This window comes from Mandrillus leucophaeus, unplaced genomic scaffold (genome assembly GCF_000951045.1).
Source record: "Mandrillus leucophaeus isolate KB7577 unplaced genomic scaffold, Mleu.le_1.0 Scaffold2, whole genome shotgun sequence".
Lineage (NCBI taxonomy): Eukaryota > Metazoa > Chordata > Mammalia > Primates > Cercopithecidae > Mandrillus > Mandrillus leucophaeus.
The window spans coordinates 2,895,489-2,922,017 of NW_012102031.1; the positions used below are offsets into that span (position 1 = coordinate 2,895,489).

At 47.7% G+C, this 26,529-nt stretch overlaps 1 protein-coding gene across 5 annotated transcripts in view; it reads right to left on the bottom strand.

Annotated features, from left to right (window-relative positions):
* Positions 1 to 9,858: 9,858 nt before the first annotated feature.
* GRAP2 (GRB2-related adaptor protein 2) overlaps positions 9,859 to 26,529 on the bottom strand; it is a 69,962-nt gene continuing 53,291 nt past the window's right edge. For 3 of the 5 annotated variants that reach the window (XM_011978814.1, XM_011978812.1, XM_011978813.1), the window contains 6 exons: positions 24,582 to 24,673; positions 20,298 to 20,417; positions 15,141 to 15,309; positions 13,022 to 13,252; positions 11,722 to 11,844; positions 9,859 to 10,332 (listed from right to left, as the gene is read on the bottom strand). In XM_011978814.1, the coding sequence (XP_011834204.1) occupies positions 10,153 to 10,332; positions 11,722 to 11,844; positions 13,022 to 13,252; positions 15,141 to 15,309; positions 20,298 to 20,417; positions 24,582 to 24,673 (915 nt within the window). In that variant the 3' untranslated portion in view covers positions 9,859 to 10,152. The remainder of the gene's footprint in view (positions 10,333 to 11,721; positions 11,845 to 13,021; positions 13,253 to 15,140; positions 15,310 to 20,297; positions 20,418 to 24,581; positions 24,674 to 26,529) is intronic. The other 2 variants (XM_011978815.1, XM_011978816.1) reach the window with 2 other exon arrangements.

Here is a 26,529-nt window from a genome sequence, read left to right on the forward strand (position 1 = left end):
AATTACTAGGGAGGCTGAGGCACGAGAATCGCTTGAACCCAGGAGGCGGAGGTTGCAGCGAGTGGAGATTGCGCCACTGCACTCCAGCCTGGGTGACAGAGTGAAACTCTCTCTCAAAAAAAAAAATTTTTTTTTTTTTGGTAGAGACAGAGTCTTGCTATGTTGCCCAGACTAAGACATAAACTTAATGTATTCCTTTTCTGCACCCATCTTGAGTCACTCTTTGCCAAAGAGGGGTCTGAGGATCAGTGCTTATTCAAGGTACGCCATCCGCATGCATCAGTGGTTTAGAGCAAGAAGAGACCCAGCCTCTCCTTCATTTTTCTAGGAAGAAACTGAGGCCCAGAGGGGTTGAGAGACTTCCCTTAGGTCCAGGGGTTCAGGAGAGAGTGGGGACAGAATCCTGGCTGCAGACCCCCAGCCAGCGCTCCCTTCCTCTGCGCCCCCCACCCATCTGGACTTGCCATGGTAACTAAGCCTCCTGCAGTGTGGGAAGCAGTTACCTAGCAACTTCCCATAACCAGGTTAGAGCCGAGGGAGTGAGATAGCACATGCTGCCTGCCCTGGGGAATTTAGATGTGTAGAAATGGGATCGCCCACGTCATAGTGTGGCCACAAATGACCCTGCATAGAGCCATGCCTGGAAGCCCCTGTCGGAGAGAGTCTCACATCAGGATCAGTGAGTCTCGGGGATGATGGCACCGCCCTGGGCTGGCCGAGGTGTCCACCCCTGCAGTGGATGCAGGGCCCCACTGTGTACAGTGCTGGTTTCTCTGAACAGCATGGAACCCGTCCCCATTGATCTGCTGGCTCAGTGTGGATGGGGGATCCACGGAGGAAGACTGATGGAAAGGCTGTGTGTGTGTCCTTGCAGGCGTCTCACTGTGGAGGGGGGGAATGGCAGGGGAGCTGTGCTCTTTCATGCTCCCTCTTGTTCCCTAATTATGTCAAGAAATGTTTATGAAATGACATGATCGTAAAGTAAGTGACTCTTCCTGTAATGTTCCCTGTATATTGAGTTTTGACAGCCATCCGCCACTCCCACACCCTCACCTGCTTCTTGCTGTGGGCAGAGCCCTGCCTGGGTTCCCAGGTTCTGCCTCCTGAAGGGTCCTAACAAGTGGCCTAAGCCAGTTATGGCAGCCTGATTCTCTTGGAAATGGCTGGTGTAAGAACAGCATGGGATCCAGTCTTGCCAGTGGGATCTGTGTGAATGGCTGCTGAAGGACCTCCAAGAAGGAAAGGGTTTTCTCATTGAGCAGAATTGGGAGAGAATGTGCCCCTTTTCCATTAGACATTGTCATGTCTGCATGTGATGTCTGGAGCTGTAAGCCAGTTCTGCATGTGATGTCTGGAACTGTAAGCCACTGAGAAGAGGCACCACTGATGCTCGGAGACATCACTGATGCAATGTTGGGCCATTGTGTTAAGCCAGCCAATAGCTGTCTTCTCTCTGGACTTCTTTTGATGGGAAATCATGAGCCTCTTGTTGTTCTAGAGCCTTTTGGTCAGGCCTCTGTTTTTTCACCTCCACTCACTCACTTGGCACTAATCTGAGTGGGTCACTGAATATATGCCTCAACAAGTCTTGGTATTAAAGGTAAAGCACCCAAAGAAAACAAGCGTTCCATATCTTTGATTTACTGACTAAATCAAAGATGGGACTCCCTGATCCTTTATCTCCTCAGCTGGAGCTGAAGTTGGACTAGCAGTTGCATGCCCAGCTCTTGCAGGTCTGAATAGACTTCTCCCTAAAGAGCCTGATAGTGTCCCTGGTATTCCCAGCATCTGACACATTTCACTCATTCATTCATTCATTCATTCATGCGGTGGTGGGCTGGGGCTGGCTCCTATCTGCCCGTGAAAAACAATTATGCACATATCTTCCAAACTCTGGGTTCAATGATGTCATGTTGGTAGCCTGAAATCTGCCATGGTGGGAGTTGTTCTTTTTTAAGTAGATTTTTTTTTTTCCAGCAGTTTTAGGATCACGGCAAAATGGAACAGAAGACACAGGGAGCTCCCATATACCCCCCATCCCCACACATGCACAGCCTCCCCCACTGTCAACATCCTCCAGCAGAGTGATATATTTGTTAAAATTGTTGATCCTACAGTGACACACCATAATCACCCAAAATGCAGAGTTTACATTAGGGTTCACTCTTCCTGTTGTGCATTCTATGGGTTTTGAAAAATGTGTCATGCCATGTGTCTATTGTTGTGACATCACACCGAGGAGTTTCACTGCCCTAAAAATCCCCCGTTCTCTGCATATTCATCCCTCCCTCCCTCAACCCTTCCAACCACTGATCTTTTTACTGCCTCTCTAGTTTTTCCTTTTCTAGCATGCCATGTAGTTGAAACCATATAGTGTGTAGTCTTTTCATATTGGCTTATTTCACATAGTGATATGCATTTAAGGGCTGGGTGTGGTGGCTCACGCCTGTAATCCCAGCACTTTGGGAGGCTGAAGTGGGCAGATCACCTGAGGTCAGGAGTTCAAAACCAGTCTGGCCAACATGGTGAAACCCCATCTCTACTAAAAAACAAAAAAAAAAATCAGCCAAGCGTGGTGACGTGTGCCTGTAATCCCAGCTACTTGGGAGACGGAAGCAGGATAATTGCTTGAACCAGGGAGGTGGAGGTTGTAGTGAGCTGAGATTGCGCCACTGCACTCCAGCCTGGTTGACAGAGTGAAACTTTGTCTTAATAATAATAGCATGCATTTAAAGGTTTTCATCTTTTCATAGCTTGGTAGCTTATTTCTTTCTGAATACTGTTATATTGTCCGGAGGTACCACAGTTGATTTATTCATTCACCTATTGTAGGACATTTTGGTTTCTTCTAAGTTTTGGCAATTATAAATAAAGCCACTATAAATATCCATGTTCAGATATTTGTGTGGATGTTTTCAACACCTTTTGGTAAATACCAACGAGTGTGAATGCTGGATCCTATGACCAGAGTAAGTTTAGTTTTGCAAGAAACAGTCAAACTATCTTCCAAAGTGGCTGTACCATTTTGTCTTCCCATTATCAATGAATGAGAGTTTCTGTTGCTTCATGTAATCACCAGCATTTGGTGTTGTCAGTATTCTAGATATGGGGCATTCTTATCGGTGTGTGGTGATATTTCATTGTTTTAATTTGCATTTTCCTAATGACATATGATATTGAGCATCTTTTGATCTCCTCACTTGCCATCTATATCTTCTTCTGTGAGCTGTCTGTTCATGTCTTTTGCCCATTTTTAAATCGGGTTGTTCATTTTCTTATTGTTGAGTTTTGTTGTTGTTGTTGTTTTTGTTGTTGTTGTTGTTGTTTTTTTTTTTTTGAGATGGAGTCTTGCTCTGTTGCCCAGGCTAGAGTGCAGTGGCACAAACTTGGCTCACTGCAACCTCCACCTCCCGGGTTCAAGCAATTTTCCTGCCTCATCCTCCCAAGTAGCTGGGATTACAGTCGCCCGCCACTGCACCCAGTTAATTTTTGTATTTTTAGTAGAGACAGGGTTTCACCATCTTGGCCAGGCTGGTCTCGAACTCCTGACCTCATGATTCACTTGCTTCAGCCTCCCAAAGTGCTAGGATTACAGGCGTGAGCCACTGCACCCCGCCTATTGTTGAGTTTTAAGAGTTCTTTGTCTATCATAGTCCTTTATCAGATATGTCTTCTGTACATATTTTCTCCTGGTCTGTGACTTGTCTTCTCATTCTCTTGGCATAGAGTGGGAGTGTTTACACCACAGAATTGGCAAATACTACAAGTCAGGGCTTCCTCTCAGAGAGAGCCAATTATTAAACTTTTACCAGCACACCACTGCATCCAGGCATCAACCATTTACTGACTGCACTGCTTGTCTTTGACCTAAAAAAGATTCGGTCTAGTGGAGGAGGTAGATCAGTGAATTACTGACAATGGTGTTCTGAGTATTGGGATAGAGGGAGAACAAGGTTACTAGAGGAACATAATGGGGGACTGGGGCGGGGGGCACTTATGTCAATCATAATATTGGGATGGTTTCCCAGTGGAGACCTTGAGCCCTGAGCTAATGATTTCAAAGTAAGTAACAGTTGTCTGGACCCATGCTGCCCAATAAGACAGCCCCTTGCCACATGTGGCTATTTCAGTCATTTGTACCAGGCACGTTTCAAGTATTCAATAGCCACATGTGGCTAGTGGCTACCACATTGGATGGATCAGACACAGAGCTTTTCCCTCATCACAGAAAGTCCTAATGGACAGCACTTGTCTAGACAAAACAGCGGGAGGAAGCATTCCAGGCAAAAAGAACAGAATGTGGGCGGCTCAGAGGTCTGAGAAAACATGCCTCATTCTGGGAACCAAAAATCGTTCTAAGGGACTGAAGTAAAGGGTGTTTGGGACTAGAGAGGTAGAAGATATGGCTGAACAAATAAGGCAGCAGACAGATCACAAAAGGCCTTTAGTGCGAAGCTAAGGAGGTTAAACTCCAGCCTGAAGACCATGAAGAACCCAAGGATTTGAGCAGAAGCTTGGTATCGTCAGCCTGTCTCTGAATAAGATCTCCCTGACTGCCTTGGAGGCTGGATTACAGGGGGCCAGCCAGGAATGCAGGGAGACGAGCGCTGAGACTATTGCAGTCACCAGGGAAAGAAATGAGAGAGGTTTGAAGTAAGGCAGTGGCTATGGAATGGGTGCAAAGAAGGGACAGAGTTGAGAGATGTGAAGGACCCAATGGCTGATTGTGTCTGACCCTGAAGAGGTGCTTTGTAAATATTTGTTGATGTAATGAATGAATTATAGCAAAACTTAAAACAATACGAGTGGGTGCACAGCTACTGGGCTTCTAGGTGGTATCTACTGCACAAATGTTGTGGTGCAGGGGACACCCTTGCCTTGGTATGGACAGGCTGAAGTGTTGACTTTAGACAAAGAAAACGGCAAATATTTTGACCATGCTAATCAGTCCCCAGTGTGGGCTGTTGTGTTTCAGGTTAGCTGGGAGCTAATGATGGCATGTAGGTACATTCCGCTTCTTTTGAGCAGAAGGAGAAAGAGGCAACGGGGAAGAGTGAGAAAAGAGAGATGGAGGGAAGGGTTGGTATCCCCTGTTCTGTCTGATGGAGGGAGGGCTCGGCTGAGAAGAGAGCCAGCTGTGCTCATGGAAGATGCTGAGGGAGCCAGGGACCAACCAGTGCCTCTCAGAATTGGGCACAGGCCATCCTCCCCTCTACCTCTTCCCCAATCTTCTTGTCATGGGGACTGCAGGGCGGATTTGGTGTCCTGAAGGATCGGGTCAATTCACCAGCAGATAAATGTGGTACATAGTGGATCTGCAGTATCTAGGAAGGCATTGTCAGCAGAGGATGTGTGGGACAACAGAGCACTGGAACCAGAGTAGGAAGTGTGAGTATACTGGTGCCTAAACACGTGAGAGATACCAGCCTCCCTCTCTTGGCCTCTCGGAAGTTAACTGGAGGAGAATCCAAAGACAGTGGCTACAGCTACTGGAACCTGGATATCATTGTAAATATGACCTTGTTTGCACCCATAGGTCTGTTAGGCCCAAGACAGTTGAGTTACAAAACGAGTAAATAGATGAGATGAAGCAGGTCCAATCATTCCTCCATTAGAAAAATATTTACTGAGCCTCTGTGTGCTAGATGTTGGCTGTACAACGGTTTATAAAACAGAGGTGATCCCTGCTCCGTGGAGCTTACAGTCTAATAGTCATACAGCTCAGTCTGGCACCATCATCTGCGTACATGCTATTCAGAAAAGGCACAGGATTCATGAGACCATCTTAGGAGAAGGATTATTTTAGATTAGGGGGCAGGGGAGGACTGTTTGGAAGTGACATTTAAACCCAGACCTGGGCCCAGCATGGTGGCTCACACCTATCATCCCAGCACTTTGAGAAGCCAAGGTGGATCACCTGAGGTCAGGAGTTCAAGACCACCCTGGCCAACATGGTGAAACCCTGTCTCCACCAAAAATGCAAAAATTAGCCAGGCCTGGTAACATGCCCCTGTAATCTCAGCTACTCGGAAGGCTGAGGTGGGAGAATCACTTGAACTTGGGAGGCAGAGGCTCTAGTGAGCTGAGACTGTGCCACTGCATTCCAGCCTGGGAAACAGAGCAAGACCCCATCTGAAACAAAAAACCAACCCAGACCTGGAGATGAACAAAAGTTAGCAGGGTTAGCAGGGGATGTGCCTCCAGGCAGCAAGAATGGCAAGTGTGAAAGGTTTGGGGACAAATCCCTGGCTATTTGGAGGCTGAAAAGCCAGTGGGGCAGGAGCATAAAAGCAAGGGGCAGGGGAGGCAGAAGAGGAGGCTGAGGAGTGAGGCAGGCGCCAGACTTCACAGGGCTACATTAGGACTTTGCACTTAAACCTAAATCCAGTAGGAAGGGGAGTGATGTGATCAGATTTATTTTTACAAAGATCGCTTTGGCATCTGTGTGGAGGGCCGGATTACAGGAGAGAATGCAGGGAGAAGGGTATGAAAGCTGACAATTACCAAAGCAAGAGACAATGGCGGCATGGCCAAGGTGAGGGAGTAAAGTGGAGGAACTGAGGAAGCATTTTTTAGAAAGAATTGAGACAATCAAGGTTTTTCTCACACCCTTGCCTTGGTATAGACGGGCTGAAATGTTGGCTTAGACAAGGCAAACGGCAAATATTTCGGCCATGCTAATCTGTCCCCCGGATGGGCTGTCGTGTTTTAGGTTAGCTGGGAGCACAGTCCCCTGCCCCAACCAGGGCCACGTCTGACCAGAGTCAATTTTATGACTAAAGATTTCCTGACAAAAATTTTACAACTTCTGCAACCTCTGCTCATGTTTAAAATAATTACTATTAGGAAATAGTAATTGTTATAGGAAATTCCTGTTTGCATTTCATCTGAATTCCTCTCACATTACATTTTTTTAATTCTAGATAAAGATGCTAAAATAATAAGTCACCGGGGCCGCCAAATATGAATGACGTCAATAACGACAGTTCTGCATTGCATCTGTCCCAAAGCCAAAGTGACCTATTCGTCAGCAGCAAAGAAAAATGGCCGAATAGCCTCAGAAGAAGAACCCAATTAGAGTTTTGCTCACTGCTAAGTTCTTTGCCTTTGCTACTTAACATGTGTACTCAGTAATAGCACCCGGAAGCTTGTTAGAAATTCAGGACCGAGTTGGAAGCTGCATTTCAACACGATCCCCAGGCAATTGGTAGGCACTTTAAATTTTGAAAAGCACCATGGTTAGATCACCCTGGGGCCATCTAAAAGTGGGTGGGCAGTGGCTGGTGCCAGATATTTGAAATGCGGTGAGGCACAGCAAGTGGTGAGGAAAACCCAACCACTGGTCCAACAGGAACTGGCTTTTCTCTGGAAGCGCCAAGCTCCCAAGTCACATAGAATGTTGCAGCTAAACTCGGGGACAATGTGTTGGCTGCTGGTTGTGTGACTGGTGAGAGGCGCTGGCTGGACCCTCCTCTGGTGCTGAAATGCTATCCGGTAGAAACTAGGGCCCATGGGGACACAGGGGGAGGGACTCCCCCTGGCAGCACCAGAGGCTGAGGGAGGTTGAGCTCCCTTTCCCCCGCCCGTTCATAACGTGGACAGTTTGGTTCTTGTCCTCTTTACCTGGCCGCTAACAACCCTCATTCCTTGTGGGTTCCTTCTGAATGGAGGCATGCTGACGAGCACGGGAAGGACGCTTTGGCATCTCAGTACAAAATACCCTTCAGTAGCTTTAGCTAGAACAAAACACCGAGTTCCAGGGGTTCTGAAAGCTCTGCTTATACCACCTGCCTATGGGGTCAGCTCCTGCAGGCTGATGACGCCTGTCACCCCTTGGTCTCGTTCTCACTCTCTACCTGAGGGTTATGCCACACAGACACCAGACACAGCCTGGCCAAACAAGGACACTTTGTTTTATTACTGCTTTCTTGAGAAGTCTTTCAAGGCACAAAATCTCCACCAGAATCCAATCACGTACCTCTGTCTAACTAGAGCTGGTCCTCCCACATCATCAGACAACTGGATGAAGTTTGTGGGCTGTTTAAAGCATATGGTTTGTAAATATTGTAAAATCAAACATTACTTTTGGCTTTTATTTACTGCAGCATTTCACATTACCTAGCACCAAAATAGCTGAGGAGGTCTTCTCTGCCTTTGTTCTTTCTCCTGTTCTTTTTCTTATGCTTCTTTGCTCCCTGCCTTCCGCAGCAGCGGTTTCTCTGCTCTGATTCTTCCTCTCCCCACTGCCTGGCCCTCCTCCTGCACTGTCTGCCCACCAACTCCACACCGCTCTCTTCCCTGGCCGCACTCACCCTCTCCCTTTCCTCCCCCTGTGCCTCTCACGCTGCCCCTTGATACTCCTGGACGTCTTAGCTACCTTTCCCTCTCTCTGCTTTCACTTCCAAAAGCTGCAGGCACTCCTTCCTCAGGCTCGACTCCCCGCTGCCTCCACCAAGCTATTTTCTTTTCCCCCCCTATACCCACCACGAGTTCCTTTTTTCCTCTTTCCTCTAAAGGAAACATGGGGATCAGAGAACTGTAGAATCAGAGTCACAAGGGACACTGCTTGTGCTACACTGGCAGTTACTTCTGAGTCAGAAAATCTTTCTTCTCCAATCACCTGCAATAATGGCTGCCCCCAACCCCATCCCTCCTTAGAGCAAGAGAGGCTGGGGAAGAGAAAACTTCCAGGCTCCCTCACCAACACTTTCTCCCCTCTTTCCTGTCTCACCACACAGACAGACACACAGATGCATGCACACACATGTCCACACATACAGGAATGCACACATATGCACACACAAGCACACATGTATACACATAGGAGTGCACACATATGTGCCTGCAAGCACACATGGGCACACCCGCAGGGGTACACACCCACACCCACACCCACAAACTCCGAGTGCCCTTGGTGAAGAAAGGGTTTGCGCCTGGCCTCCTCTAAGGCCCTGGGCTTCCTCTCCAGTGTTTCCTTCGACCCTGGCCAGGCTGACGTGTGCTGCGCACCTGCAGGGTGAGCACTTGGACACATGATTCTAGCTTGAGGGGATGGAGAGGGACAGCCATGGTGGGGTTCCTTATTCCAGGTGCAACTCTTGGGTGGCAGGAGGACAGCAATGGTCAGACTGAACAGGGAGCTCACGTCAAAGCCAGCTTCCACCTGGGGTCATATTTAGTCAATCAATCCACAGTCAGTGCTCTTATCAAGTGGGCTTCTTTCCATGCCACTGGGCAAGGCATCTTCAAAACAGAAAATCAAGAGGGAAAATGAACACAGCCCTGAAGACACACTCTTGTAACCATAAAACAATGACTCTAACATTCAGCATTCTCAGCCAGAGCTTCTCCAAGCACTTTATGGAATCTAGGATGCTATTTCCTCCATAGCTGGGGAAGTAGAGGTTACACTGAGTAAGCTGCTTGGGGATCGTGGAAAACCCCTCGATTTCCCAGGACTTGGCTCCTCACATTGGAACATTCATTTGAAAGACCCAAGGAATATTAATTTGAACAGAGATGGATGTCTCAGCTAGGTGTTGACTAGGAGGCCAGCCTCGCACAGGCAGAGTCTCTCCAACCCCGTCCTGCCTCCACATCCCTGCTCAGACTGGCTTGGCTGCCCGTGGCACTGAGCTGCACCTTAATTCCCAATGCAGCAGTGCCCACCCCTTGGAAAATAGGAGGAGAGCTGCCCTGCAAGCCCTCCAGGTGAGCGGGGCTCGCAGGTCAGCTAGAACGTGCCCCACCATGTTCAACCCCACCCTGTTGTTCTGTGTCCAATGCCGAGGTGCAGTCTCTGCTTAGCTGTTCTCCGTGAAAATTCCCAAGACAAGGAGGAAGCAGTGACAGCTGAAGGCCAGGACAAAGCTCCATTTCATCTCCCTGCCCCCCTCCCAACTCCCCCAGTGCCTTCCACACACCCCTGAGGGGAGCAGAAAAGCAAGTGTGAATATTCTTCTCCACCTGAGTTCCCTTTTGCATCAACTAATTACCAGCCCAATTGCCAATAAATTACTAGTATAAAATGTTGTGTGTACACAGGCAGACGCAGACAGATGTATGTATATATAGTCATGGAGTCCAGCCTTTTTTCCTTGCCCCCTTCCTTGTGGGCAGCTCCAGACAAAAAGCTTCTGTCCCCTGAAGGGTTCATCGGGTCATGGGTGCCACGTAGTTGGCAGGGAAGAGGCCCAGCTTGTTGTGCAGGCGGCCGGTCCACCAGGATGGGTTGGAGCTATCCAGGACTTCCACCACCTCCCCGCTGTGGAAACCCAGCTCGTCATCCTCCAGGGCCTCAAAGTCGTACAGCGCCCGGGCCCACCGCACTCGCTGTTGGGGGAAGCACAGAAGAGGCTCTGCTGAGCTGTGGGCTGGGCAGGCAGGGGAGGGTCTGCTGGCTCCTCCCACCACATCCAAGTCCTTTGAGAGCAACATTCCCTGAAGGCTGACCCCTCTGCAGCTTAAACAAATTTTTTTTTGTAGACATGGGGTCTCACTATGTTGCTCAGGCTGGTTTTGAACCTTTGGCCTCAAGCAATCCTCCTGCCTTGGCCTCCCAAGTAGCTGGAACTACAGGTGTGAGCCACCATGCCCGGCTACACTGCTGCAATTTAAATCAGATACCTCTGCACAGGCCTGAGCAAGAAGTTCCCAGAATGCACCAGCGTCACTCTGGAGACCCAGGACTTTTACCAACAGATGTTACTGTCCAAAGCCCCAAGAGACTCCCTGAGAACCACTCTCTCCACATCAGTAGGTGGTATTTTTATCTTCTTTGAGTGACAAACAGAATGGCAACATGCCCCAAACAATAGCCCTCGGTGTTAGGGCAATCAAGTCATGAGTCAAGATGGATCACAGGCCAGGCACAGTGGCTCACACCTGTAATCCCAGCACTTTGGGAGGCTGAGGTAGGAGGATTGTTTGAGCCCAGGAATTCCAGACCAGCCTGGGTAATATAGTGAGAGCGTATCACTACAAATAATATACCTAGCTGCTTGGGAAGCTGAGGCAGGAGGATCACTTGAGCCTAGGAGTTTGAATCTGCAGTAAGCCATGATTGTGCCACTGCACTCAAACCTGGGAGTCAGAGTGAGACCCTGTCTCAAAAAACAAAGCAAAAAAGCAATGATAAAGGCAATGGTAAAGGACTATGATAAAGACGATAAAGAATCAGAACAGAGGACTATGAGAACAGGGAAGGCCTGGCAGGCACCAGACTGAGATCAACAGACTGGACGGTGCTGGCTCAGCCCCAGGCCTCCCCAAACATTCCATCCCCTCTCATTTGATCTGTGTGTGCGTTTTTGTTTTTTTTGTTTGTTTGTTTTGGTTTTTTGAGATGGAGTTTCTCTTTTGTTGCCCAAGATGGAGTACAATGGCGCAATCTCGGCTCACTGCAACTTCTGCCTCCTGGGTTCAAGCGATTCTCCTGCCTCAGCCTCCTGAGTAGCTGGGATTACCGGCATCTGCCACCACACCCGGCTAGTTTTTTGTATTTTTTGTAGACATGAGGTTTCACCATGTTAGCCAGGCTGGTCTCAAACTCCCGACCTCAGGTGATCCACCTGCCTCGGCCTCCCAAACTGTTGGGATTACAGGAGTGAGCCACCGTGCCCAGCCAGATCTGTGTGGTTTGAGTTTCTCCTGCCTCATCTTCTCCATTGAGCTCTGTTCCGGGGCCTTTCCCCAGGGATCCAAGAGGGATGGTTCTCATACCCCTGCTGCCTGGAGCTGCACTGGGTCTGTGTGTCTCCGATGCATAAGGGCTGCATTCATTTCACTGCCCAGGCTGGTGCCACAGTGCCCATCGTTTATGTCAAGGCTGCCTCCTCGGCGTTCCTAGAAACATACAACAGAAGACCGGTCATCCCGCTGCCAGGACATCTCCCACCGGTTCCCCCACTGCCTTGCTCAGATGCCATCCACACAGCTGGTATATTCCAGGAATACTTACTGGTGATGACAATAAACCCTCCACGCTGAGGGGGAGAAGGACCTAAGGTCTAAAGGGACCTTAGATTCTGAAGGCAAAGAAGGCAAAGAAGGCAAAGGCGGGTTTCATTTATTCAGTCAAGAAATATTTATCAGGCACCTACCACGTGTCCAGTAGCAGACACAGGGAAATATAGCTGGAAAGAGAAGGTCTCTGGCTTCATAGAGCTTCCATTTAGAGGGGGAACCATGGGCATTTAAGTGGTAAGTGAGCAGAGAGAAGAAATGTCTGTGTCTGCCCAGGAAATCAAGAAAGGCTTCACAGAGGAGGTGATGCTTGAACTCCAGCTTAGAGGAGGGGTAGGACTGCCCAGGGCGGGGCTCATCAGGCAGAGGGATCAGCATATAAAACACCACAAAGGCATGAGAGGAAACGCAGTGGACCATTCGGGTAACTAAGGTAGTGTGGGGTTGCTGGAATGTATGTTTGCACGGGAGTCGGGGGGAGGCAGCAGGGATGAGGCTGGGGAAATAGATTCTGGCAGCTCACAAAGGACTTTGTGTGCCCTGCTAAGGAATTCAGGAACGATGAACGTATTGTCCATCTCAGTAAGCTGCCTGAAAACTCATCGGGAACAAGGGTGGGAGCGGATAAATAAGTAATAAACAAGGCTCTGTTGTGGGTATTAAGCCTTTTTCTCTTGTGGATCTCGACAGCCAGATGGGTTAAGGGGCATGAATAGATTTGGAAGTGTGCTGATAGGAAAATGAAGCAATTGTTCACTGAGTCCTCAGGGGAAGTGTGTGTGTGTGAGTGTGTGTGAGTGTGCATGTGTATGTGTATGTGTATGTGTATGTGTATGTGTATGTGTATGTGTATGTGTATGTGTGTTTGTGTTCAGGCGGGAGTCATTTAATTCACAGAGATGTCTTTGCCAAGAGCAGTTTCCCTATTTCTGCCATTTGAGGGGGTCCAGGGTCTTCATCATGAACTCTCTGAGACCTAAAGAGGCTGGGCCAGGCTTGGAGGGGAGGCAGGTTCTCCTTTCCGCCGTATTGTGCCCACTGCCTTCTTTCCAGATACCTGGTGGAAATGGTGGTGCTGCAGATACCGCTGCTGTGGGGGCTGCTGCAGCTGCTGGGGCGCTGGGGCATACTGCGGAGGCTGTAGCTGGTGCTGGTGCTGCTGCAGGGGAAGGGCTGGGGGGTGATCCGACAGCTTCCGGTTCATCGAAGGCCGGATTTCTTCTCCCACAGCCCCACTGAGGTGTGGGCCTCCCTGGGACCTCCGGTCCAGGCTGTTGCCCCGGTGACCCTGGGAGAGAGAAGAGAGATGCTGCAGATGCATCGTCCTCTCTGATCTTCGGGCCCTACGCCACCCTCGGGCAGTCGTTCCCGGACCCTGCTCATTCTGGCTCCAAGAAATAGCTGGTAGGTGGGGGCAGCTGAAAGAGAATTGATACTTCAGACCTTCACATTTTCCAAAGTGGCCTCTGTATTCTCAGATCCTCCCAGTTTTAGGAGTTCAGGTCTCTGGTTCACAGACTAACACTTTCCGCCTGGTAGCCATTTAATCCATTTCCAAGGCGCTTGTTTTTTCTCTGTGTAATCAAGCTGAAATATTCCACTTTACTGATACAATGCCGCCCCTTGTTATCACATGTTGCCACACCGCTGGACATCCTACCCTCCAGATGAGCTCCACTGTTGACTCTGCGTGATTCTGAACTGTCATTTATGGCCTGGTGATAGAGACCTAAACAGCAACATTCTTGCAATGCCATGGGAACTAGGCCTGCCGCTGGGGAAGAAGTAAGGCCTTTTTCCCTAATGTTAAAACAACCTTACGAATCAGAAATACCATATTGTTGTTTTCATTTAACAAACAATTACGTAGGACCCTGGGCGTAGCATATACCAGGCACTGTTCTAAGCGCTTTGCAAATACCAACTCATTTAATCCCGTTTAATGCAATTTTATATTGCTTCTCTTATCTCTGAATGCACATCCTAGTGAGTTAATACCTCTGTTCGTTTCCTGGTTAGAGTGATTCGCAAGGTCTTGGCTAGCCTTTGTTTTCCTTTCTCAACTTCTGTGTGCATTTGGTGGGAACTTCTTTTCTCCTTTGGCAGTAACTTCTCAGGCTTAAAAGCAACTATGGACTTGAAAAAGGAGGATTTTCTTGACTTCCCCAAAGCACACATTGCTTTCACAGTCTCAATACCTTTTCAAATAACCTGTCCCTAGGATTTCAGCTATTCTAGTGAATGCTTCTTCCTATGATACCTGTCTCTTATAACCATGTTATTTCCTTTGAAAAATAGTTTATAAATTGGTGTGTGTGTGTGTGTGTGTAAGAGAGAGACAGTGTGTGTGTGTATGTGTGAATTTACTTATGGGAGGCAAGTTAACATTTTCTTAGTGCTTAATATGGACCAGACTCTGATAGTGCTTAGTGTAGTAACTCATTTACTCCTCACAACAGCCCAGTGAGGGAGGCTTTATTGTTCTCTCCATTCTACTGATGAGAAAACTGATACTCAGAAGGTTTCTTAACTTGGCTAGGGAATACAGGTAGCTAAGTGATTAAAGCAGGATCTCATACCAGGTCTGTCTGACGCATTTCCTTTTAAAGCAATACTCTGTATTCCAAACAGTTCCAACAGCAATAATTCCAAGTGCAGTTTTCTCCTCCCATGTCCTCCCCACCCCCAATCCCATCATAAAACTCCAACTGCTGAATTAATTCCTGACCTCTAGGCTGTTCCCTAATGTCCCTGTCTGTAGCACCCCCAACTCCTTCATCTTGGGCAACTCTTGAGCTAGGCTGAAAACTTTGGTGTAGCAATGTCTATGAATAACAAACAGCACCTGTGGTAAGAACTGATGCTTGTTGAGTGCAGTGTGACGAGGAATGACATGAAGCATGGGATACATTATCTTCTCCAACCTTCACAGCCATCCTGGGAGGTAGATATTACCATTATCCCTACTTCATGGATGAGGAAACTGAGGCTCAGAGAACTTTCCAAAGTCACACAACTAGGAAGTATTAAGTTGAGATCTGACCTCAGAGCTCTGAGCCCTGTCTTTCAGTACACTCAGAGGATATACCCATCCTATGCATTTTTCCTTGCGGTTCCCGTGAGAACTTGGGCTGCCTAAAATCTCTAGATTGGGGTCGATCGGACCTGGAGCATACCTGGTCTTCTCGGGTTCTGTCTCTAAGGAAGATCTGCTTCTGTCTGGAGATGGAATTTGTCCTGTAGTAGTCCACCAGCTTGTTTAGGGATGGAAACTTCTCAGTCCACAGAAAGTAATTACCCTTGTTGTCTCGCATGACCTTGAAGTGTTGAACGTCATCCTCATGCCTGGAGATCAAGGCAAAACGAAATTGTATGTTACACGGTGATAATGTCACCACCTCCAGGCTGCTCGCATCTGGGATGGTGGAGTTCTCTTTCGGCAGGAGATGTAGATATGGATGACTCACTCATCACTGGGCAGGTGGGCCAGCCCAGTCAGGCTTCGGCAGGAGCTTTCTAGGATGGACCACTTAGGATACAGGCTATGCTAGAGGGGATTTACATCAGCAGAAGGTAATCAGATGAGCTAAAATTTGTCTTGGACACTGGAACTAGCCTTTCACAAGAAAAGCATGTTCCAAGTGCCTTAACGACTAAGAGATCAAAGACCTTTTCACAATGTTTATTTGCAAGATGTTGATGGGGTTATTTCAAGCTCCTATTATCTTTCTGTTACCAGAAATACTTTGGACCATCTCCTAATTTAAGCCCATAAGCTAGCACTGGCAGGTAAGAAGCTGCTCTCTTTCCTAAGAAATATGTCACATTTTTTCTCCATGTAATAAGGATCATCTTGGTTTATGTTTTGCATAAATAAGGTTACAAAGTGTTTTCAGCTTTTGGCGAAATAGCTTTGTATGAAATATAGAGTTATTTTTATTTTTTTTTTGAAATGGAGTCTCACTCTGTTGCCTAGGCTGGAGCGCAGTGGTGCGATCTCTGTTCACTGCAACCTCTGCCTCCCAGGTTCAAGCGATTCTCCTGTCTCGGCCTCCTGAGTAGCTGGGATTACAGGCACCTACTATCACACCCGGCTAACTTTTTTGTATTTCTAGTAAAGATGGGGTTTCACCATGTTGGTCAGGCTGGTATTGAAGTCCAGACCTCTGGTGATCCACCCGCCTCGGCCTCCCAAAGTGCTGGGATTACAGGCGTGAGGCACTGTGCCCGGCAAAATGATAGAGTTTTAATTGGCAAGGATCTTGGAGATTGTTTAGCCTTACTTCTCCATTTTACAGATGAGAACACTGAGGTTCAGAGAGGTTCAGGGGGTTGGCCAAGGTCACTGCTGAGTGGCAGGACTGAGGCCAGAACCCTGAGTCTCTGACTCCAGTCTAGTGAGCTTGCCTGTCACGCCACGTAAACATGATAACTTCTTTTAGATCAGCACCTTCTGATGCCAGTCTGGACTCACAAATGATGGGATACATTCAAACCAGGGCTAGAGAAAATGGATTTTATTCATCTAGGAAGGGTGGACTGAGCCTTTACCATTAGATCCAGTTTTACTTCATTGCCAAGTCATTCTCTTTTGGATGTAAAGTTTATTTTCAAACGACATACATTTATATCTAAAAATAAACCAGCACTAGTGATGCCAATAGCCTGATGTAAAAGAAAGGTCAAGAATTTTAAAGGGTCTTGGAGAGTAAAGATACCTCTGAGAGTAAGTGGAGGTTTCTTAGGGATGGATTTAGGCATCTGTGTTAAGAAGGACATGGAAATTCTGAGCCTCAGTCTCATCTTACATGCTGAGATTTGCTCATAGCTGAGTGAAGCCAAAGGTTGTGCAAGTGGCCTCTTGCTTGACTGATTTGGGGTGGTAATCAACATATTGCAATCACTGCGTGGTCTTCCCCTTGGTTTTGGCCACCAACAGATACTTTCTTCCTTCTAAGACAACATGGATCAAATCAAAGTCATTACCCTTCACATTCGGGTGAGGAGGAGGAGGAAATATTCTTATGATATTATAATTTTTCATCCACCACCTCAAAGAACTCAGAGTGTGAAACACTAACCCTTTGACTCTCATAAGCTGTAAGGATGGATGTGAGGGTTGCTGCTGGTCATCTGGGTCTACAAGGAGAGGATGGCCTGCCTATTGTCCCAAGCCTGAAGTGGAACAAAGGAAAGGACGCGACTCAGGGCGCTGGACTCCAAAATCTGGTGTTTTAGGCCCTTAACAAGTGCTGAGTGATAGAACTACAATTAGCTCTTAATTATTTGTGCCCATGACAGATGTAAAAATAATTAACAATGATTTTGCTTTGGAAAATATTATACTGCATTTCTACAGAAGATGTGATAATGATTACGGTAATTGTCACCATAACTAGAAGCTTCATTGCCTCAATATCAGGGGAAGACTTTGGTAGAAGTCAAGGCTGACTGTTTTGTAGAATTCACTTTAATAAAACAAATATAAACCATAGTTCTGGGTCCGGGCACAGTGGGTCACGCCTATAATCCTAGCACTTTGGGAGGCTGGGGCGGGCAGATCACATGAGGCCAGGAGTTCAAGGCCAGCTGGGCCAACATGACGAAACCTCGTCTCTACTAAAAACAACCACACACACACAAATTAGCCAGGCGTGGTGGTGGGAACCTGTGGTCCCAGCTACTCGGGAGGCCAAGGCATGAGAATTGCTGTGAACCTGGGAGGTGGAGGCTTCAAGGAGCCAGGATCGTGCCACTGCACTCCAGCCTGGGTGACAGAGCGAGAGTCTGTCTCAAAAAACCAACAAAACCACAAAAACCATAGTTTCTAGCTGAAAAAGCCAGAGTCATCTTCATGCAAACCAAAGGCCCAAGAGATAGCCCTCAGTCTAACAAATTACTTGGTCAAGTTTATGATGGGGTAGAGAGGGGAGGCTTAAGAAATAGATTTGACTTGTAATATATATACATACATGTTAAATATAATATACGTAAAATTGTTTTTTCTAATTATATATGTATATAATATATGTAAATAATCTTTTTCTTTTGAGACAGGGTCTTGCTCTGTCACCCAGGCTAGAGTGCAGTGGCACAACCTTGGCTCACCACAGCCTCAACCTCCCAGGCCCCAACAATCCCTTCACCTCAGCCTTCCAAGTAGTTGGGACCACAGGCATGTGCCACCACACTGGGTTAATTTTTTATTTTTAGTAGAGATGAGGTCTTGTTATGTTGCCCTGGCTGGTCTCCAACTCGTTGGCTCAAGCAATCCTCCCACCTCAGCCTCCCAAAGTGCTGGGATTACAGGCATGAGCCACAGCGCCCAACCTGGACTTGTAATATATGTTAATGGAGCAAAATTTCATTAATTAAGACCTAACAAGATTAGAATTTGTGATACATCAATATTGGCCTGAACTAAAGTTTACCATTCTCCAAGCTATGAAAATAAAGTTTTTCTTGAGGAAAATTAAGAGTTTAAGCAAGATTGCAAGGGCAATGCTAAAGAGACCACTTTAAAGGTATGCAGGCATACAAATTGTTGACTTGTTATTTTTAAGTCCTTCCTACCTATCCTTTCAAATATCCATTCTTTCTAAATAGCAAAGTGGCCACAGTTTATTACTTGAGATTGGATTTCTGTCCTTAAAACAAAGCCACATGCCTTTCAAAATATATTGAATCAACCAGATCGGTATTTCCTGTCAATAACCTGACAGTAACGTTTTACTGTACTTCTCCTGATCTGCTAACAGCATTATATTCTTGCAGTTTCACATGTGGTCAAGTCTGATACGTGACTTGCGATCCCCAACATGCTGACCACACACAGTGTTCCGAATTGGGCTTCTGAGTTTGGGGCTGTGTAATGTCTACACATGGACTGAGTCACTTCCTATGGGGTGCTGCACCTTAGTGAGATTTCGCTGTTACAGTCCTCCCCCACTCCTGGCCCTCCTCGGCTCTGTTCTCTTGTTTTCGGTTTTGTTGTACTGTACTGTGTTGAAGTAGCCTTTCTTTTTGTTCAGCTGCCTACAACTATACATGTATTTGTTGGGGCTCAGAAAATGACACCCCTTGGCATGCTGAGTGCTTTGAACCAAACGAGATTGGAAGGCTTCACAAGTAGCCTTGGAAGCAAAGTCTTCCTTTGGCCTTTTCCTGACCTCCGGTCTCCCGCTCCTCTTTCTCCCCGTGCGTGAGTCATAGAAATTAGAATTCCTCTTCCCCACAGCGGGTCAGAGAGACTAGAAGGGTCACTATTAGGGAGGCCAAGGCAGGAGGATTGCTTAAAGCCAGGAGTCTGAGATCAGCTCAGGCAACATAGTAAGACCCAGTCTCTACAAAAAAATAAGTTAAAAAAATAATATTAGCCAGGTGTGGTGGTGTGCACCTGTATCCCCAGCTACTCGAGAGGCTGAGGTGGGAAGATGGCTTGAGCCTGGGACGCAGAGGCTGTGGTGAGCGATGATTGCGTCACTGCACTCCAGCCTGGGCAACAGATCAAGACCCTGTCCCCCCACCCCCCCAAAAAAAAGAAAAAGAAAAAGAAAACAAACTTGGGACAGGCCTTGTTCAGTTTCCCACCTCAGTCTGTTACCTTAGATCAAACCCCCTTTGTCCAATCCCATTTCGACAGGGCTGTCTATCCTTTGTCGAACCTAAGCATAAAAATAGACGGCTTTCCCTGGGTTTTGAGTCTTCATTTCTGAAGGCTTCTGTGTCACATGAGTCTTTGATTAAACAAATGTGTCCACTCTCCTCGTTAACCTGTCTTGTAGGAGTGTCAACTGTGACTCCTCTGATGGGCGAAGAAAGGTGCCACACCTTTTCCGCCCCTGTACATCCTACAGCAATGACTTGAGATTTCTATTTTTCCCTGACTCTTCTTCAGATATGCATCAATCATAAAAGAAAAGGTTAAGATTTAAACCCCCAGATGGATCTGGACAAGTGGGAGTTCTCCTCCTCCTACCCCTTCTTCCTTCCACAAATACTCACTGAGTGTCTCTATTTTATGCAAGACACTGTTAAAGGCATAAAGATGAAGTAGAGGAAAATCCTGCCCTTTCAGAAGCACCTGGGCTAGAAGGGGAGGCAGATGGGCATAGAAATAATTTTGAATACACACCAGTGTGCTAAGGAGTGGTGTGCGTGTGTTCTGGGGAGGCACTGGGAATAGCAGGTTGTGAAGCTGCTGCCATGCTTGGCCCCTAGGCCACCATGCTTCTGACCATTGGGTCATATTCCAGAGGTCCCTTCATGGCTTCAGCATTCTGGGAGGTTAACAGGCTGAGAAGGGTCAAGGTGGTGTCAGGAATGGTCAGTACCTGACAGAGATGGAGAAGTCCCCTGGGGAGCTCTGGCTGGCCCGGATGATGAAGAAACCAACCTCCTTGCCCATGAGTAAGTTCTCTGCCTGGTGTCGAGAGAGGCCTTCGTGAAACCATCTGTGGGGCGAGATCAAACAAGAGGATCAGGATGAGACACAGGAGTGACAGGAGGGAGACGTGAAGAAGAGGTGACCCAGAGGGAAAGAGGCTGGGGACTCTGTACAATAGGGAGCAGAGAGAGACCAAAGAGGGGCCAGGGGCTATTTGAAATCAAACCAGTGCTCCGGGCAGCTTTCAGGAAAGGCGAGGGAGCGTTCCCCTTGACTCACCCTCTTTGTTCCTTCTCTCCAGGAGAAGTCTCTCTCCAGCCTGGGAAACAATCATGGAAATGTGTCGCTGCACCAAAATGGGGCAGTGTGGGAGTGACTCACTGCAGGAAGCAGCCGCCTGCCGGCAGCTGCGGAAGAGATAGACCGGAGCTGCGGGGACAGAGGATGCACCGGGGAGGGAAGGGAAGGCTTCAGGCACTGGGGCCAACCAGGTGCAGCTGGCTGAGCAGGGCCTGGGGTGCTCATGCCTGCACTGAGGCCTCAGTGGCCTAGAGGCTCCTTCCTGGGCATTAAAGGAGAGTTACAGCCCAGGGTGTCATGTTACCTAGGCGGGCATGGAGCACAAGGGGGCTTTGCTCAGTGTGCCCAGCAGAGGCTGCAGTGTTTCTAGGGAGTCCAGTGTACACACTTGGAAATGAGCGAGGCTGGCAGCAGCCAGAGAGCGGTGTCTATACAACCAGATCCTGGGCCCGCCCCAAAAATCCAGGCTGGGAAATAATCTTTACTGTGGAAAAGAAGAAACAGGAGAAACCGCTCTATCAGCAGAACGGTCAGGGTGGCAGCCCCTGGAGGTACAGCTGCACAGAGCGTGGCATGTATGAAATAGGTCAAACACTTACACAGGGCCAGGCAAGCTGTGGCTGCAGCCTCAAGGCAGGAGGCCAGAGACCTCTCTCGACCACAGACAAGCAAAATGAGTGTCTACAATCACTCAGCGGCCAAAGGTGGGACTGTGTCACATTGCTTCAAGGTGGCTGCTCTAATTGCTGCCACCAGAAGGTTCATATGCATGTTCCTTGAAGATAAAAGCCTGTCAGGCCTTGGCTTTGGATTCCTTTGTGAGCAATTCTCTGTGCTTTCTAGAATTTGGGAACCTGAGACAAGGGTAGCAGGAAGGAGGTACTTATTGGAGACTGAGTCCCCCTCCGGGACTGAGGGGGAAGGTTGGCTGTGCTCTGAGGGGGCTGAAAGCAGCAGTTTCTGGTGACCTGGAAATTCTGCCTGAGTATTTGCCACACAATTCTACAGGGCTAAACAAGAGACTACCACACATACCACTGCCATGTGTGGGAAATGTAACGGGGATGGGAAAAGGAATAGGGTATGCACCACAGCAGCTGTATCGCAAAGGAAATATTTTAGAAGTGAAGGGGATTTAGGAAATACACATTTGTCCTCCGACTGCAATCTGATGGGGGCTTCTTTCAAGATTTGTAAAAATTACCACACATTGCATATTAGATATGAGTGGTTATGGTTTCAATATTACATATTCATTCATTCATTCAAAAGCTTTACTGAACATCTAGTACTGTGCTGGGCCCCCTCCTGCGCACTGAGGACATGGTAGTGGGCAGAACAGACACCTACCCCTGCCCTCAGGGAGCTTACGTTCTAGTCGAGGGGGACACAAACAAAAGAACAAAATAATTAAGACCTGCAGTGTGCCAGATGATGGTAAGTGCTGTAGAGAATATGAAAACAGATTTTTTTTTCTGTTTCAGAGATGGGGCGCTGTGGGTGGGAGATTAATATAAGGTATGGTGATGAGAAAGACCTCACTGAAAAGGAAACATTCTAAACCTGTAGGGGACTGGGGTGTGGGAGGAACCAACACAACAGACTGAGGAGGAGAAGCCAGGGCAGTGGGAGGACAAATGGAGGAAGGATGTTCTGGAGCCAAAATGAAGAAGGTGTTCCAGTGGGAGGGAGATCCCCAGGGCAGGTCAGGCTGAGATGACCCCTGGGAGCTGCAGCCCATGGCGTGCCTGGCGGGACGGGTCGGGAGATGAGGAGTTGGAAGCAGCAAATATACACACTCCTTTTGAAGAGATGGAGTGGCAACTGCAAGGGGATTTGATATTAAGAGTTTTCTTGTTTTATTTATTTAATTTTTTTTTTTCTTTGAAACAGAGTCTCTCTCTGCTGCCCAGACTGGAGTGCAGTGATGTAATCACAGCCCACCACAGCCTTGAACTCCCAGGCTCAAGCGATCCTTCTGCCTCAGCCTCCCAAGCAGTTGGGACTACAGGTGCATGCCACCACGCCCAGCTAACTTAAAACATTTTTTTGTAGAGATGGGTCTCGCTATGTTGCCCAGGCTGGTCTCAAACTCCTAGCCTCAAGTGATCCTCCTCCCTCAGCCTCTAAAAGGACTGGGACTACAGGAATCTGCCACCACAAAACCCACCTGGCCTCTGGGTTTGGTTTTGTTTGTTTGTTTGTGTTTTGGTACGTTGAAAGAAATTGCAGCATGTGTGTTTGCTGACAGGAATGATCAAGCAGAGAGGGAAAGGAGGTTGATGTGGGAGAGAGAGAGGAGAATTTCTGCTAGAAGCAGCGACAGTTCCTTCCAGCCAGCTGCAGGAAAGGCCGACTGTTTGAGCACACTTGCAGGAGGCAGGTGGATGTGGTAGGGGTTGGGTGGGGTGGGGGTGAGGAATCTGGGAGCTTCACTTCTGGTGGCTTTCATTGTTCCAGAGAACCTGGAATCAAGGTCACAGGCTGAGAGTGATGCAGGGAGGGGCTGGAGCTTTGAGGAGCAGGTGGGGTATGCAGAGGTCACCGAGCAGATTCCTGGGCAGCATCAAGGGCCCTGTCAAGGTCAGTGGTCATTCTCTTGGTTTGGTGGTCAGTTCAGGTTCACCATGAGTGTTGCTCCTGCACCTCGCTGGAGTCACCAATACTACTGTGGTTTTCTAACAAACTTTTGCTCTTTGAGCTAGACCCTGGTTCTGAGGCAAGATTAGATTTCTATCTAACCCTTGTGGTCAATTCTTGAGACAAACGAAGCCCAATCTCAATTTTGCATTTCCTCTTTAGGAAGAGAACTTCCCCTTCCCCCACTGACTTCTCTCACTGGGGTGAGCACGCTTTACTGAAGGCAGGGAGTGTCTGTCTGTCCACCCACCCAGTGAAGGCTGAGAGCCTGGTGAGGATGGTTAGGATTGGGAGGTCACAGAGAAGTGCTTAGGAGAGCAGCTCTCAAAGTGGGGTGGCCAATAGCGCCCCCTTTGGAATTCTAGGGAACCCTGTGATTGAAATCACTATAGGTAATTTGAGTTTACAAACTCATTTTATAAAAACTTAAAATAGGCCAGGCGCAGTGGCTCATACCTGTAATCCCAGCACTTTGGGAGGCCAACGCAGGTGGATCACCTGAGTTCAAGAGTTTGAGATCAGCTTGTCCATCATGGTGAAACCCCGTTTCTACTAAAAATACAAAAGTTAGCCAAGTGTGGTGACATGCGCCTGTAATTCCAGCTACTAGGGAGGCTGAGACAGGAGAATTGCAATGAGCTGAGATGCACTCCAGCCTGTGCAACAGAGCAAGACTCCGTCTCAAAACAAACAAAACAAACAAACAAACAAACCAAAAAACCTCCAAAACTTAAAATAGGCTGGGCACGGTGGCTCATGCCTGTAATCCCAGCACTTTGGGAGGCTGAGGCAGCAGATCACATGAGGTCAGGAGTTGGGGACCAGCCTGGCCAACATGGTGAAACCCTGTCTCTACTAAAAATAGAAAAACTAGCCCGGCGTGGTGGCATGTGCCTGTAATTCCAGTAACTCGGGAGGCTGAGGCGAGAGGATGGTAGAGCCCAGGAGTTTCAGGCTGCAGTGAGTGGTGATGGAGTCACCACACTCCAGCCTGGGTGACAGAGTGAGACCCTGACTCACAAAAAAAACTAAAAAAATAAAAAAGGAAAGAAATACTTAAAATAGCAATACACACACATGGTGTAAACATCAAAAGGGAATGAAACGAAATGCAAAGTCTCCCGCCTGCCCTGGCCTTCAGCTGCGTGCTCTGGGCGTCTCTCTGGAGAGATCTCCGGAGGCAGCCATTTTTGACAATGTCCTGGGTTCCCATGGAGAATAGTAGTGATTGCTGGGAAAGTCAGTGGAGTGTGTGGGGGTAGGCCCATCTCAGCAGGCTGTGAATACTTACTCGGGAAACTGGATGTCTATGAAATTCTTGGGCACATATCCTTCCTGGCTCCCAAGCTCCGCCTTAAACCACTCCTCTTGGTTACTCAAAATCTACAAGGAAGAAAAGGAAAGACAAAGACATTGGAGGGAGGACACCAAAAAACAAGAGAAAGGGGCTGTAGGGCAAAGAAGGACCTTTTGGACTTAGAGGGAAAATATGTTAATAAGCTGAAAGAACTGAACAGCTGTTCTAGAATTTACCCCAGGCCTGTAGAGGAGCCGTGGGTTTACCTTTGGAGTCAGCTTCTCCTCATCCCGAGTTATTTCCGTCCACTTGTGCCGTCCACCTATGTCACCCCACTGTGGCTTGGCCTCCCAGACTCAGCACTCAGGGACTTCCCTGAATCCCTTCTTCTATTTTGGAAATTCATTTGTCCCAGGTAGCACCTTAAGTTCCTCATCTGAGCAGATGGTGGGAAGCCAAGAGTGGCTACTCCATAGTTGTTTTTTTTTTTTTTTTCCTCTTCCAGGTGACCAGGAAACTTTTCTGTTTGTTTGTTTGTTTGTTTTTTGTTTTTTTGAGATGGAGTCTTGCTCTGTTGCCAGGTTGGGGTGCAGTGGCGCGATCTCAGCTCACTGCAAACTTCACCTCCCGGGTCCAAGTGATCCTCCTGCCTCAGCCTCCCAAGTACCTGGGCTTACAGGCATGCACCACCACACCTGGCTAATTTTTTGTATTTTTAGTAGAGACGGGTTCCACCATGTTGGCCAGGATTGTCTTGATCTTTTGACCTAGTGATCCACCTGCCTTGACCTCCCAAAGTTCTGGGATTACAGGTATGAACCACCAGGCCCAGCCCAGGAAACTTTCAAAAATTTAATTTGTTTTTGTTTTTTAAACAGGCAGATTAAAACTTAAACATCCCAGTGGGGCCAGCTTTGGAAACAGTAACTCTTTGTGTTCACATGCTATGTATTTCACAGATAGTTTGGCTGGAACTCAAGATACTGGGGATGCCTTTTCTAAACTTGCTTTTAGAGCCAGATCCCAAGCAAAACCAAAAGTTCTGTCTTGTTACTCTGTGGCATCACTTTGACTGTGACCCCACATGTTATTGTCTACCTTGGTTAGTCATATTACTCACCAGACTTGACTGTATGTGGCTTCTGGTTTCTCAAAACATGAGATTCACCATTAAAAGACAAATATTTGGCACTGCCACTGAGAATGTTTTGAAAGTCTGAGGCCAGGCGTGGTGGCTCACACCTGTAATCCCAGCACTTTGAGAGGCCGAGGAGCATAGATCAGTTGAGGCCAGGAGTTCAAGACCAGCCTGTCCGTCATGGTGGAACGCCGTCTCTACTAAAAATACTAAAAGTAGCCGGGCCTGGTGGCACATGCCTGTAATCCCAGCTACTTGGGAGGCTGACACAGGAGAATTGCTTGAACCCAGGAGGCGAGGTTGCAGTGAACCGTGATCTTGCCACTGCAATCCAGCCTGGGAAACAGAGTAAGACTCTCTCTTAAAAAACAAATCTTTTTTAAGTCTATGATATAGACTAGAACAATAATTCTAAATAAGGATAGCAGAGCAAAAGATGGAAAGAACCCTGATAATGCACTGAACCACTGAATTAGATGATACCCAGGAGCCTTCCTACTTCTGGACTTTGAGAAATTACAAGTCTTTGTTATTGTTTAAGCCATTTTTAGTTTATGTTTCTTGTTCCTGAAAATATCTTAACTGATAGAAGTACGATGATAAAGAATAAAGCAGAAATAGATAGAAAAGGCATTCATATGTGGAGCAGAGACCACTTGCCTCAGCAATGAAAGGAGTTACTGAGGCCAAGTCAGATGGCAATGGAACTTCCTCCTTCAGCTCTGAGGAGGTGTGGTGCATTCTGGGAATGAAGTGCCTCCAGATGACTGGAATGTTGACTGTGAATATCTTAAAATGTAGGGG